General features: G+C 39.4%; 1 protein-coding gene across 1 annotated transcript in view; it reads left to right on the forward strand.

Moving 5' to 3' along the window:
* Positions 1–13,713, forward strand: part of CACNA2D1 (calcium voltage-gated channel auxiliary subunit alpha2delta 1) — a 575,362-nt gene extending 561,649 nt beyond the window's left edge. Inside the window, exons 27-33 of the mRNA XM_025203238.1 lie at positions 6,620–6,704; positions 6,977–7,042; positions 9,306–9,409; positions 10,318–10,404; positions 10,762–10,829; positions 12,141–12,179; positions 13,627–13,713. Of these exons, the coding sequence (XP_025059023.1) occupies positions 6,620–6,704; positions 6,977–7,042; positions 9,306–9,409; positions 10,318–10,404; positions 10,762–10,829; positions 12,141–12,179; positions 13,627–13,713 (536 nt within the window). The remainder of the gene's footprint in view (positions 1–6,619; positions 6,705–6,976; positions 7,043–9,305; positions 9,410–10,317; positions 10,405–10,761; positions 10,830–12,140; positions 12,180–13,626) is intronic.
* The last annotated feature ends 380 nt before the right edge of the window (positions 13,714–14,093 follow it).

The following is a 14,093-nucleotide window of genomic DNA, read 5'->3' on the forward strand; positions in this document are numbered from 1 at the left end:
CTATGTTATCTGTTCACCCTGCTTGAGGCTAGGGAGAGAAATTACATATAAATTGGTATAAGTGATTGGAAACCAGTTCAAATCTGTAACATTTGGGACAGACATTCAAAAAGCCTGAGCCTGAATTGATTCAATCTTTGCAGGTTAATCTAACCTGCAAAGCTTAGACTGGTGTGGACATGGATAGACATTTCCTTTTCATTCCAGAAATACAGGCACATGCCTGCAGTGGCTCAGGCTAGAAGCCAGGGGGTGCTAGAGCAGCCGTCCCTTCATTTCACAGTGCTGAGCAGAGGTGGGAGGGTGGGGAGGCAAAGGTGTGGCCAGGCCCTGGCAGGATAATCTGCTTAGCCCAGCAGAGAATTCATGACAGTGTTTACCACCCCTAACTCAGTGTTTATCATCCCATTAGGAAAACAACAGATGGACATTACTAGCTACCTGTTGATTGTGCCTTTGTCACAGAACGGACTGGAGCCAGCATGTGGTCTGCTAGCTAATACACAGACACCTCTCAGCAAGGCAGAGGGAAAGTGGGGATTTACCACACGGAGTGGTGAGGGGCATGGTGGGGAACAGCCTGCAAGTCTCTGCCTGAGCTGCAGCCAGGGAGTAGAGGGGTGGGGCCAACTCTTCTGTGGAGCAGAGAGCCACGCCCAGCCCAGAGAGCATGTTGGGATGCTGGATGGATGTAGAATGAGACTTAACTGATTTAGATTAAGTCGGTTTATTGAACTTCTGTCCTAGATCCTGTCCAGATTCAAGTTAACTCAGTTCCCCAGCATCTCAGGATGCTTTGCACCTCCCCCACAAACCCCACCATTGTAGGATGGGTAGGCTAGCTGTGGCCCAAGATGTTTGCTGCAGCCATGCAGGGAGGTGTGCTCTAGCTCCTCCAAGCATGTGGCTGTATTTCCAGAATCAAAAGTGAATGTCCAGAATCAAAAGTGGACATTCATTCCAGAAGGTTCCATGTGGAATGGAGTGGAATGAACCACTCCATTCCATTCCACAAGAATCATTCCAGAATCAAAAATGAATGTCTGTTCACTTGCGTATTGGTTCAATCCATACAATTTAGATTTACCTTCAAAGATTGAATCTATTCAGCCTCAGGCTTTTTGACTTTCTGTAGTTAGCCTTAATGGCTACTTTCCCAACTGAATGCATGATATTTACCAGCTACCAGAGCCAGTTTCAGAATAAGTATGAAGTGTTTATAGGACGACTATTGAAGAGTTGCATTATTGTTACCTTTTGAGCTTGAATTTTCTGATGACCATAGCTTTCAAGAATGCCAAAATATACCAGCACTCTGACAGAGCAGCAGGGTACCAAAACCAGTTTAAGATAAACATGGATGGATGTAGTATCAGGCTTAATTGATTTAGGTTATATCAGTCTATCTAACATATGTCCCAGATCCCCTCCTGACTCAAGTTAACACTCGGTCTCCCAACATCCCAGGATGTTTTGCACCCCTTCTGCCAACCCTTCCCTTGCAGGGCAGGTAGGCTAGCCTCTGCCCACTGTCTGCTTCATCAGAGCCCAGCTGGCCCCTGAGCTGTCACAGAGCTCCCCAGGGGTTGCGGGGATGAAAACCAGGCTGCCGGGGAAAAGCCCCCGGCTGTGCCAGACCCTAGCTGGGGTGCTATGGTTAGGCTGAAGGGGCTCTGTTCCCCACCCCACCATCCTTGCCACCCCACCAGGGCTGCAGGAGAAGCTGGGCTGCAGGGGAAAAGCCCCTACCACAAAGCACCCCTGTCCTGTGCAGACCCCAGCCTAGGGCTCTGGGCAGGGGAGGGTCTGATGTGAAAACGGGGTTTGGGCCGTGTACTTGACAGTCAATCAGGGATGGCCATGCTCCACTAGACTGTGCTGCCAGGCTGGGAGCTGTGCAGAAGCGCCTCTGCCTTCTGGCCTGGCCAGCACAGGCATTTGCCTACTTCACCTCCAACAAGGGCGAACTCGTGTTACATTTGCTCACAATCCAATCTTTGCAGCTTAGCGAACACCCCTCCCCCCAGGTTTAATTGATTCTGCCTCAAGCTTTTTGACTGCCTGTACTTAGCCTATATGTTTATACTAAACATAGCTTTCTGAAACTCTGTTTTACGTGTTTTTCTTATAGCTTAATGTTGTAGGTTACTTTTACTCTTAATGTTGTAAAGACAGAATGATTGTTCAGTTCTGGGGTTTTCTGCAACAGAAAACAGGGAAGCCTGCCAGCATGCCCACAAATACTAAATGTGTGTTATTAGGCCTTTGAGAGGTATTAGGTTAAAGGTGTAATGGAATCTGATCCACAGTCCCCACAATAATGTCTGCTCTCATGCCACACGTATTTGGCAAGATGCATGATTTTGTACTTGGGATCCAACCCCAATTACACTTGTCATCATCTTGCCTACTTGTGGTCCCTAGATCAGCCAGGAAGCCCATTTGAGCCCTAGTGTGCTTCTGATACTGTCACCAATTAGCTGATCAGCAGCCAGGAGGGACCACATCAGGGCCCGTTCAAGCAAAGGTGCAGTCCACCCAGCCACACATTCATTTTAAGGTGTGATGGAAACCAGATACCAAATATTACACAAAAATTGTCTGGTTTTGCTTTTAACTGACTGAATGTGTGGCTGGGTTACACTGTAAGACATGGTTAACTGGATAAACACATCTAAAGTGTAACATATGGGAGTCCAGAGGAGTCCAGGAGATCTGACTGTATTTTAAAGAAGCCTTAGTAAGTGTGCAGAAACAAACCATCCTGATGCGCAGGAAGAGTATCAAGTATGGTAGAAGACCAGCTTGGCTTAGCAGGGAACTCTTCAGTAAACTAAAACACAAAAAGAAAGATTATAAGAAGTGGAAACTTGGACAGATAACTAGGGAAGAATATAAGAGCATTGCTCAGGCACACAGGGTTGAAGTCAGGAAAGCCAAAGAACAATTGGAGTTGCAGCCAGCAAGGGATGTGAAGGGTAACAAGGAGGGTTTCTACAAGTATGTCAGTAGCAAGAGGAGGTTCAGGGAAAGTGTGGGTCCCTTACTGAATAGGGGAGGCAACCTTGTGACAGATGACGGAGAAAAGGCTGATGTACTCAATGCCTATTTCACCTTAGTCTTCATAGGCAAGGTCAGCTTCCAGACTTCTGCAGCACAGTTTGGGGAGGAGGTGAGCAGCTCTCAGTGGCAAAAGAACAGGTTAGGGACTATTTAGGAAAGCTGCACATATATAAGTCCAGGGGTGCAGACGGGATGCACCAGAGGGTGCTGAGGGAGTTGGCTGATGTGATTGCAAAGCCATTGGCCATCATCTTTGAAAACTCATGGTGATCAGGAGAGGTCATGGATGATTGGAAAAGAGCAAACATATTGCCAGTATTTAACAAAGGGAAAAAGGAGGATCCAGGGAACTGCAGATCAGTCTGCCTCATCTCAGTCCCTGGAAAAATCATGGAGCAGATCCTCAAAAAATCCATCTCGAAGCACGTAGAGGAGAAGAAGGTGATTAGGAACAGTCAGCATGGATTCACCAAGGGCAAGTCATGCCTGACCAACCTGATTGCCTTCTATGCTATGACGATGTGACTAGCTCTGTGGATGTGAAGAGACCGGTGGATGTGATGTACCTTGATATTAGCAAGGCTTTTTATATGGTCTCCCACAAAATTTTCACAGGCAAGCTAAGGAAGTATAGGATGGATAAATGGATCATCAGTGCTATGCCAGGTGTTGAACCAAAGATAGAATCTGGTGCTCATAATAAGACAAAACATCTGAGGAAACTCAGAGGAAGATTTGATCATGGAGCATAGATGTTTTGACTCGGTAAATTCCTGATCTAGTAGATGACTTAAAGATGGGCTTAATTTAAAGCTTCTGAATAGATATAGTAGTCAGGGAACTGCTTACACTGTCTTTAATTTGACTGAATCAAGGTCTTGACGCAGTTCTGCTTTGCAAAATAGCCATGTAAGATTAGCATTGCATGCTTCTAATGCTTATTGTGTCTGTCGTGGCAAATATACTCGGTCAAGAAGTTGGGAATATTTTTCTCTGTCATCCCAAAAACTCAGTTTGGACTCTTAAAGTTAAACTGGATTATTTCCAGTTCATGCACTGTCACCAGTAATCAAGGTCCTGAAGGTCAAATTAGGCTCAAAACCATACCAATGTAATCCTTTTGTTTTCAGATTTTGCACTGAGTTTCATCATAGAGGTGAAAACCCATTGAAATCAAAATGATTGAATATTCTTTTACTTAAACACAAAGTAAAGTAATGCATTAGAGGCACAAGATAAAATTCAGCTTGGAACTCAACCTTAGCTTGTTGGCTCAGAGACGTACAAACAGTAAAAAACACATGCTGGAATCTAAATACACAAAAGTCCTTGTTTTGGTCATAGCTATTACTCTGGCTGCACAAAAAATGTTCTCTGGGTAATGAGAACGTGCCATTCGTCCATTCTGATGTTTCAGAGTGAAACAATGTGATGATATGAGTTGTTTTTTTACTGTACGTTAACACAGGTTTTTTGGGTTGTGTTTTTTGGTTTGGAGCTCATCATCAGCTCCAGCAGGATAGCCCGTTGTAATTATGGAAAATGTTGCTGGATGAAGTAATGCATCTAAAACCAAAGTGAACTTAAGTATACAACTGTGCATCAGGCTTTAATAGCATAATGAATGTATGTGTTTCAGTATGTGTCTCCTGTTAGCATTGTTAGTAATTTGAGAGAAAAATAGACGTCTGTCTCTCTGGTATCTGTCACTATCTGGAATCAATTTTCACTGAAGCAGACATGTCACATTCTCAGTTTTTGTGTCTGATAGTTTTTATATAAAACACAAGTTTTGTTAAACCACTTAACTAGAATGGTATGACCACCTAACCACATGTGAAATGCTTTCACAAGCTAACTCTATAAAACTTACTCATTTTTATGTAACCGTCCTCACATTTGTCTTATATCCACATAGCATAGTTATATAATGACTATCAGTTTGCTTGTATCTCCTGAGTCAATCTTGGAAATGAGATTATTCATCTCAAATGGCATAAATCAGAAAGAAATTTTAGAAAATGAAAACTCTAAACCAGTAATATGTATTACCGTTCTTTAAATGAGTGTTAAGGACACATTTAGTGACAGCTTTGGTACATGCTAGGGCTTTCGGGAGTAATTAAACCACACAGCAGATTGTCAAATTACTGCTACCTTTCCATTTAAAATTCAAAATGATATTCAAATTTATTTTTTCTTAAATATAATTCACTTTTAATAAGCATTCTCCCGAACGGGTAAGAAAAGTGTTGACAAACGTAACAGTTCATTATACTTTTTTAGTATTAATGGAGATTAGATCGGCGCAGGTTAGAACGGGGTCTGGAAGTTGAATTGCAGAAGGCTTCATTATAAATTCAGGTTTTAAATTGGATTAATTGACCTTTTTCATGTTGATGTGGAAATAGTTAAAAGTTGGCTTTTGCCCGAGTAACATTCTGAGGTTGTTTGAATCCAAGCCTCGGAATGAAACTGAGGAGCAAAACTGAAGAAAATGTTTGTAAGATCATCTGTGGAGCTAATCACAGATTTCTACCACAGCGACTCCGACTGGCCTTGGAGTCAGACAGAGGGTGTTTCTGTTTGTTTCACTCCTTTCATTTGAATCTGCCATGACTGTCAAGTAGAAATTTATAATACTTACTTCAATACAGAATTTAAAGAATTTTCTCCTGCAAAATTTTCTCATTTCTCCAATCTTCTCATTCTGTCCCCAGCAAAACCTGAGAAACAATGACATCTGAATCTTTTCAAGCTCTAATGAAGATATAACCTATATAATCTGATAGTTTAAAATATATTCATCATCAAGGGAAGGAAAAATTGCTTGGTGTTTTTTGTATTTGTAAAACGCTCTTAACTAGTAGGTTCAGTAGATTTATTTTTTATAATTGGAAGAGGTTTCTTCATTTTCTGCAAAGAAGCTCTCTGCTGTGCGGAAAAGAGCAGGCACTGCATTTTGTATAATTACATGGTGTGAAAAAGTGGAAATGTCAGATGTTTGAGTGAAAATGTGCTTTTAACAATAACAATATGCTAACTTACATCTTTGCTAGAGCATCCTTGAAAAATTGGGATCCTTCGCCATTAAACAACTTGTTTATTTTGCTGGCATATGGATAGCTTTATAGGATGTAATGGTGGCAAAGCTGAAGTTAAGCTAAATATTGCAAAATAGTTTACTTATTTTTAGGCACCTAAATAAAAATGGTCTGATTTTCAGTGCTGTTCAACATCTGAAACTCCTCTTGCAGTCTGGGAGCAGCAGACATTTTCATCTCTAAAACCAGGTCATTTTGGATACAAACAGATGTGGATGAACAATATAAAGCAGTCTAACTTGAACCTATGTAGTGATTCAGTAGTCAAACTGAACATCTCTAGTTTCACAGTTTGGGCCGAACTATTTAATTAACCTGCACATAAATTCTCATCAGAAGCCGTGAATGTTTTAGTTGTCAGGAGCCTGGCAATTTGGAGTTTTATTTGTTTCAGGTTTTAAAGACCTAAAAATCATATGCTCTCAGTGATTTTAACTTGTCTTTTTTGCTAGGTAATACTGATATGGTCATTCGAGTTTTGCTGGATGCTGGATTTACAGATGACCTTGCGCAGAATTACTGGAGTAAGCAGGCTCCGTGAGTACACTTTTTGTTACCTATATAGCTTGTGGTGCGTTTTTGGAATTTTACAAATATTGAAACTCCAAAAGTACAATTTGTTTTGTTGTTTGAAATCAAAGTCAATATGTAAAACTAGATTTGCTAAATGTATGTATATTTGAGTATTTAATGCCGGGTAAAAGCTGTAGGTGGTTTCTTTATGACTATTCACTTAAACAATGACTATTGTGGTGGTGAAGCTGGTAATGATTTGAGTTAGTTTTCATTTAGACCTCTCTCTTTTTCAGTAATGATGGAGTTGTTGCACATTTTGTTGTTACGGATGGTGGAATCACTAGAGTGTATCCGAGAAAGTAAGATTTTATTTTTGAATAATATAATGTGAGAGTATTTGCAAGCTGTTGGTTTAGAATATCAAAATAATGCATGTTACATGTACAAGTGAAATAGCTAGGAACCCAAAAGATGTAGAAAAGAAAAGCAATGCCATTATTTAAGTTGTCTTGTCCTATACTTTTCATACAAGGTTAAAATAACCTTGCTGTTTCTTTTGTTGTATGTACTAGGTAAGAGGATTCCTGCAATATCTTTCATAATTGCTTAACCGTTAATACAAAAAAAAGAACCAAAAGTGAAAGCAGTTTTCTATAATTATTCAGTTGGTTGTGTGTCATTTTTCCTGTCCTTGAAAATATTGTTGCCCACGCAGAGCTCGTCACACCCAGCAATCTATGTGCAGTCATCTCCACACACTGAAGTGAAGTTACAGGGCTGACTCACCTACTCTAGTTTTGTCATGATGGGATGAAAATATTGGTATCCAAACTGAAATAACTTCTCTTTTCTAGACACAGAGCGCTTAACCGAATATGACACGTTCACTACCCATCTGCCCATTCTCTTCTTTCTCCTTCTCCCGTTCTAATATGATTATATTATGGATAGCCCAGGCTAAAATTAGAAGCATCTAATAGTGAAGGAGCAGCCAACCTGCAGCACTGAGCAGGGATGGACCAGGGAGCACCGCAGCAGATAAGAGCAGGGGAAGAAAGTAAAGTAGCAGGTCAGGCAGGGAATGCAGGGCAGGAAGCAGGTAGCAGAGCAGCAGGTTGGGCACGGGAAGGGGATCAGAGGGGCACTTCGGAAGGGTGCGGGGCTAATCTGTGGCATGCCTGCAAAACAGGTTGCCCCCCCTGCAAGTGTTGTAGTGCTTCCGAAAAATTCGTTTTCATATTATTCAGGCATTTCAATTATGCAAAACTAGCTCAGGGAAATATCCCCATTTTATCTATCAGGACAAGTCCGTTTAGGTTTGAGGCACCTGCAGTTTTTGTGCGCCTAAAGGTGATTTGTTTCTGGTAGAGAAGGGGCACAGGCTTAGAGACAAATGCTTAACCAAGTATTATCCACCTTGTAATGAGATATGCTGACCTTTTCTGTATTGTGTGGCTCTTGCTCTGTGAACTTTGAAAAGTCCAAGTGGTTTTGGGTTTGATGCAGATAAAAAACATTTGAGAGCAAAGTTGAGGAGAATGAATAAGAGAGTAAAGTGTGAGCTGTTCTAACCACTGACGATTAGCTTTTTCATGGATGCCTACATTTCAGGTGAATTTGAAAGGAGAAATCAGCTGATCTTTCTTTAAATCAGATACTTTGGTGCACTGAATGAGTACAACTGAGAGCAACTTCTGCTGAATAAATCTGCCTTGTTACATCTGCCTCTATCCTGATTTTTTTATAAGCAGATTTTAGCAATGTCACCACATGAAACTGGCTTGTAATGTTACTGAATTCATACTAAGTACCAAGCAGGTCACAGGGACCCAAACATCTTATTAGCACAGAATAGCATTAGATCTTGGAATAATAGTCTTGCTATTTTAACTCATAATTGCTCCAAAGTATTTGAGAAGCAGACAAGCTTGAATACTTTAGCAGTCGGCGCTTTAGAATATACCATGCTGTCCCAGGACTTAGAGGAGGAATGGTGATACTTTAATGGAGAGCATAAAGGCCAAATGAAATAATCAGATTTCCTACCATGTCATGAAAAAATTCACCTTTAATGATTCATGCTGGGAGCAGGGCAGGGATATTACATTGATACATATTTAAATGGCAAATGTAACTTTTCCCTGTATTACTTTGTATATTGTTCCTCATGAGGCATTATAATGGGTAATTGTCTGCAATGGGCTTGTCTCAAAAACTTATTCTATTTTCTTCTATTATTAGTTAACTCTATAAAGTATTGTGGAATAATGTACAAAAGATGCCATGTAAAATAAATCTATATTTATATGGCTTAAAACCAGTTATGCACAGATGTTTTTCAGAATGTATACCTAAAAACATCAAAACCCATACATATTGTTGTCGGGAACCTTTTCTCCCATTTTTGTGTTTTCTCCTTGTTTTCATCACCGGAGCTTGCAAATAAGTCGGTGGAAGCTCAGAATTTTTTTTTTTTTTTAAAGATAGGCAATAATGCAGTATGTGAGAACTGCATTAAGTGGAAGTTGTCAGTTAAGATACCCACAAATATTTTTCTGTTCGACTTAAAATGATAAGCTAACCATCTCTCTTGTTCCTATGAATTTTCTTTTTCATATTTAGGGCAGGAGAAGATTGGGGTGAAAAGCCTGAAACTTATGAACTCAGCTTCTATAAACGGAGCTTGGATAATGACAACTATATCTTCACCGCTCCATACTACAACAGTAAGTCCTCATTACTTTGAAACTACAAAGTTGTCTGCAAAGCATAAATATGATCTTGGATGCTTGCTTTCTACCATTTGAGATCACAGCTTCGGCATAGTTTGCAATATTGCTGTTCCAGTTCAGTCTGGCAGTTCACTGGAGCAGCAGCTCTGAGAAAAATGATGCTCAGTTATGGAAATAGCCTCTTATCAGTGGAAATAATCTTTTGCTGCCAATCCCAGTATATGATCTGTGCTCTGTACATATTTGAATCTATGGCTAATGGGCAAAGGCATGTGCAGATAGCTTTAAATGTAATTAATTCAAATCTTTCTCAAATGCATATTTTTTGTTGAAGGCAATCATAGGCATGCACTCTCCTCATATATCAGTATCACAGTTACAGAGGTGCTCTCATAGCAGTCTTGTCTAGCTGAGTTGCTAGAACTCATCAGAATTGGATCTAGTCTCAAGGACAGCAGGTATAAAAGATCCACAAAAACAATCTACTGCTTCATTTAACAATAAAAATGTATGCATTTTCATTATTTTACAGATCAACATTATTCTCCTGAAATGGTTGTGACCTTCTGTACTGCTTAAAACCTAATAAAATGCCCAATAATAACCTGATTAGAGAGAAGAGCTCATTACTGGATGCTGAGGAGTGTTAACCTTGTAAAACTCCTCTAAAGCAGAGGCTGTAGTGACTGAAATAGTCTCCTTCTTAGATGCAGGAAATATTATGTTGCAATGATTTCAAATATATATATTTTAGCCTGATTGCAAAATTTCTGAGTTTACCTTTTAAATAATAGTTTATTTCAAGTTTGAGGATGGACTGGGAGAGGATGGCTATTTTTTTCTTCTTTTTTGAATGGAAGAAGATTGCGTTACTCTTAACTCCCTTTTTCCTGTATCCCCAGAGACTGGTTTCAATACCTATGAAACAGGTATTATGGTAAGCAAGGCTGTGGAAATAACCATTAATGGAAAACTTCTCAAACCTGCAGGTAAGGTGGAACGCTTCAGACACTAAATACAAAAGTTCTTTTGTTATTGCCCTTCGTTAAGGTCATTGAGAAATCTAATTGCAATCACAAAGCAGCTTCTGTTTATCAAACATTCTTTTCCACAAGACTATTTTAATTTTGTCGGTAGAAACCAAGCCAAAGATCTAGCAGTGTCTGTATAAAAATATCTAGTTTATTAACCTGAGAAAGGGTCTTAGAGGGCAGGTGAGCGATCAAAAATAAGATTTCTTCTTTTCATTTCCTATATTACTTTTTATTGTGATGGCTTTCCTTTGCTGTTGGTTCCTTCATTTTTCTTACATTTTACTAAATAGCCTTTCTTGTATATCCTGTTAGTTGTTGGAGTAAAAATTGATACAACCAGTTGGATGGAAAACTTTACAAAAACCACAATCAAGAGCCTGGTAAGGAATTGGTTGTCTTCTATTGAACTTAATTTACATCTTTCAAAAGTATCTAGGGCACATCCATAGGCTGACATAGCGTTACTATATTTTAATTTTATATTTGGTGCACAGTTGCCAACTGGCACACATTTAAATAATCCAAACACACAAAATAAATCTATATAAAAGCAGAATGCATTTTTTCAATTATTTACTTGGAAGTTAGAACAGAATAAACCATGGAAAATGACATGAGAGACCTTCTTTCAAACAACAGAATGTATTAACAAATCAAATCTCTCCAGAAAAGCTGGTTGGGGTCTCCTTATAATTGCAAACCAACTTTTGTTTAGCAGGGAAAAAAGGTAGGCAGCTGCAATTAAGGGTTTATACTGAAAATGAGAACTCAGGTGGTAAGCATGTTGTTAACCAGATTCCCGTAGTTCATTTGTAGATGTGAGTGGGGTCAGGAGAATATGTGTTGGTAGGAGCAGTGAAGGAAGGCCCTCGTGCATTTAAAAGGGGAAAAGGTAGGCATGCATGGAGTAACTGAATGAGTCAGATATGACTGCTACATTTGGGAAGCTCAGATCTTTACCTGGCCTTTATCGCACTTTTGGCAAGCAAAGTGCAGAGAAGCAACTGCTTTGGCCTAGATCATCAGCACATAAACAAAGCGAGCTGGGTATATGAAAGAAAAATTAGACCTGTAGAAATTCAGTGGGTGCGAGAGAATATGTGGAATTGTCTGGGGACTGTATGGACCATTATAACAGAAAGTGAAAAAAATGGGGGGAGGGAGAGAATAAAGGGGAAAAAAGCCACGAAGCTGTTTAAAACATGCAGTCCGACTTGATCAGTTAGTTTCACTTTTCAGTAAAACTCAGTGTGCAAATATCTCTACAAAAGGACAATGGGGAGTGTTCCTATGTATTTTCCTATGTACAAAACATAAGCACTTTATCTTACAACCGTAGTGTTGAAAGGGACTTCAGGGGTCATCTATTTCAACCCCTTGCATAGATATAGGGTGTACTATTCCTAAACTTCCCCAGACATTCTCATAACTCAGATGTAATTAAAACCAAACCAGACAGAAAGGCCATTGGATATTTTGCTATTACTGTTGACTACATAAGGAAGGAGCTCTGCTATTATCATGATGGGTGGCAGTATAATACCTGAAGATAAATTGATGGCATATATGGACACAAGAACACTTGGCTTCATCTTGAATTCAGTGCAAGCATTTGTACTCTTAAGACAGTGAACATCACCACATAGTACAGAAGCAGTTTACTAAACACAGTTTTATTTCTTTCTTTTCAGTGCAACAGTGAACTCTGTGGCTGTGAAAGAAACAGTATGGTAAGAATGCACTTTTAATTAAATACCTAGCAGATAGAAAAAGAGTCCTCTTTGCCTATTCTTTGGGTCTATCAAAAAATAAGGGCACTGGTTACTTCCTGAAGGGCATGCACAGAAGCAACCTTTCCAGAGTTATCTACCTTGCCTGTTTTGGAAGAAATGGTAGATGATTCTGATAGAAAGAGAAGGAATAGGGGGAGAGATTAATGAAACAGTAGGTAATGGAGTCATCAAAAACTAAAGGATATAAAAGCTACGGAGAAACAAAGAACAGGATAAAATATTATGAGACAGCAACAAAGAATTTGATTAGGGAATACAGATCTGATATTGAATAAGAGAGAGAACAGGATAAAAAATGGATACGAGAAGGAGAAAGACAAAAGATGAGGACAGGGATTGTGGAGAGAGGGGAAAATGCAACATTTTAACTAAAGAATTGTAAATTAATTACTTACCTCATAGACCCTCTGTACATTGTGGGGAGGGGAAGGGGAGAGAGGGAGGAAAAGACTACTAGATTTCCTATTTTGAGCATGTGATGGTATATTAATATTGCTTTCCTAAATCTGGATTTATATGAGGTCCTTGTATGGTTTGGAGAACGACTGTTGAGTGTAGCAATTATATCAAGCAGGTTAATTGAGTGGGTCAGCTAATTAGCTGGCCCATCAGTACCTTCAAAATCTCAGACCACACAGGTATCTAGAGTGTATGGGTTATAATTAATTAATTGACTTTCCACTTCCAGCACCTGACACTTGGCCAGGGTGGAACAGAGAGATTAAAATACATTAATTAAAATGAAATAATAATAGGCAGCAAGACTAGGGTCTGCTGTCTTGAGACTTAACTTTAAAAGGTGCAAATTAAAAAAAGTCCCATGGCATAAAGGCAAGAGCAGATCAAATGTTTTGGTCACTTTATAGGGCTGTTACAAGGACATGGCACTCTCGGGACTAGTAAAGTATTCTGAGCCAATAGTCATTTACAAAACAACATACACTTAAAGTCTTGAGCAGCCCCTTGATCTGTTCAAACTTTTATGGTAGTGTTATAGATCCACTTCTATTGGCTGTGTTCCAGAGTTGTCATATAATCTGTATTACTACACTGTCTGAATACCAGGTGCCAAACCCAAAACACCTTTGCCAGGTGTTAATAGGAATAAAAGAGGGTCAAATTACTGGATCAATAGAGAACTGAATGTGCAACCCAGGAATTTGCCTAAAATCCTTAATATAAATTTTAACGTGGACCTCCTAGGTTCTGATGGTTGGAAACTAATCTAAATTCATAGATTATTTATAGCCAGGCTGATTTCTTTTGAAAAGAGGGGCATGAATTTGAGTCTGTCAGCATTTTCTCAGGGCATCTGCTTGCTTGTAAAAGAGCACGTTTCCATATCTTTTCTAAAATACATATGATTTTTTTCCCTTTTTTATAGCATGTCGACTGTGTTATTCTTGATGATGGTGGATTTCTTTTGATGTCAAATCGGGATGAGTATACCCAGCAGGTGGGTATATTTTAAATATTATAGGAGAAGAGATTGTCTTGGTTGATAAGGAGCAGTATTGTAGCTATCTTGTATTGCCAATAGAAGATCATATTATAAGACGTTTCATTTTTTTATATTTCCTTTATTTAAATCAAAATGATGTAATTCCACAGATTGGGAATAATATGTCTGGACCCAAATGAAAATGTAGTTTAATGGCTTTTATCAGAGTCTTACTAATGTCTCGGCAGTCCCACACATGTATTAATATGAGTTTGGTCATAGTGATTTAGGAGAGTAACTAATAAGGTTTTTTTTTTTTTTAAAGAGCCGGGAGCTGGGGCTGGGCAGGGCAGCCATGGAGGGGGCTGGGAGAGCACTTAGAGGATGGGGCCTGTTTGATTCGGAGATTT

The sequence above is a fragment of the Alligator sinensis genome, unplaced genomic scaffold, assembly GCF_000455745.1.
Source record: "Alligator sinensis unplaced genomic scaffold, ASM45574v1 scaffold567_1, whole genome shotgun sequence".
Taxonomy (NCBI): domain Eukaryota; kingdom Metazoa; phylum Chordata; order Crocodylia; family Alligatoridae; genus Alligator; species Alligator sinensis.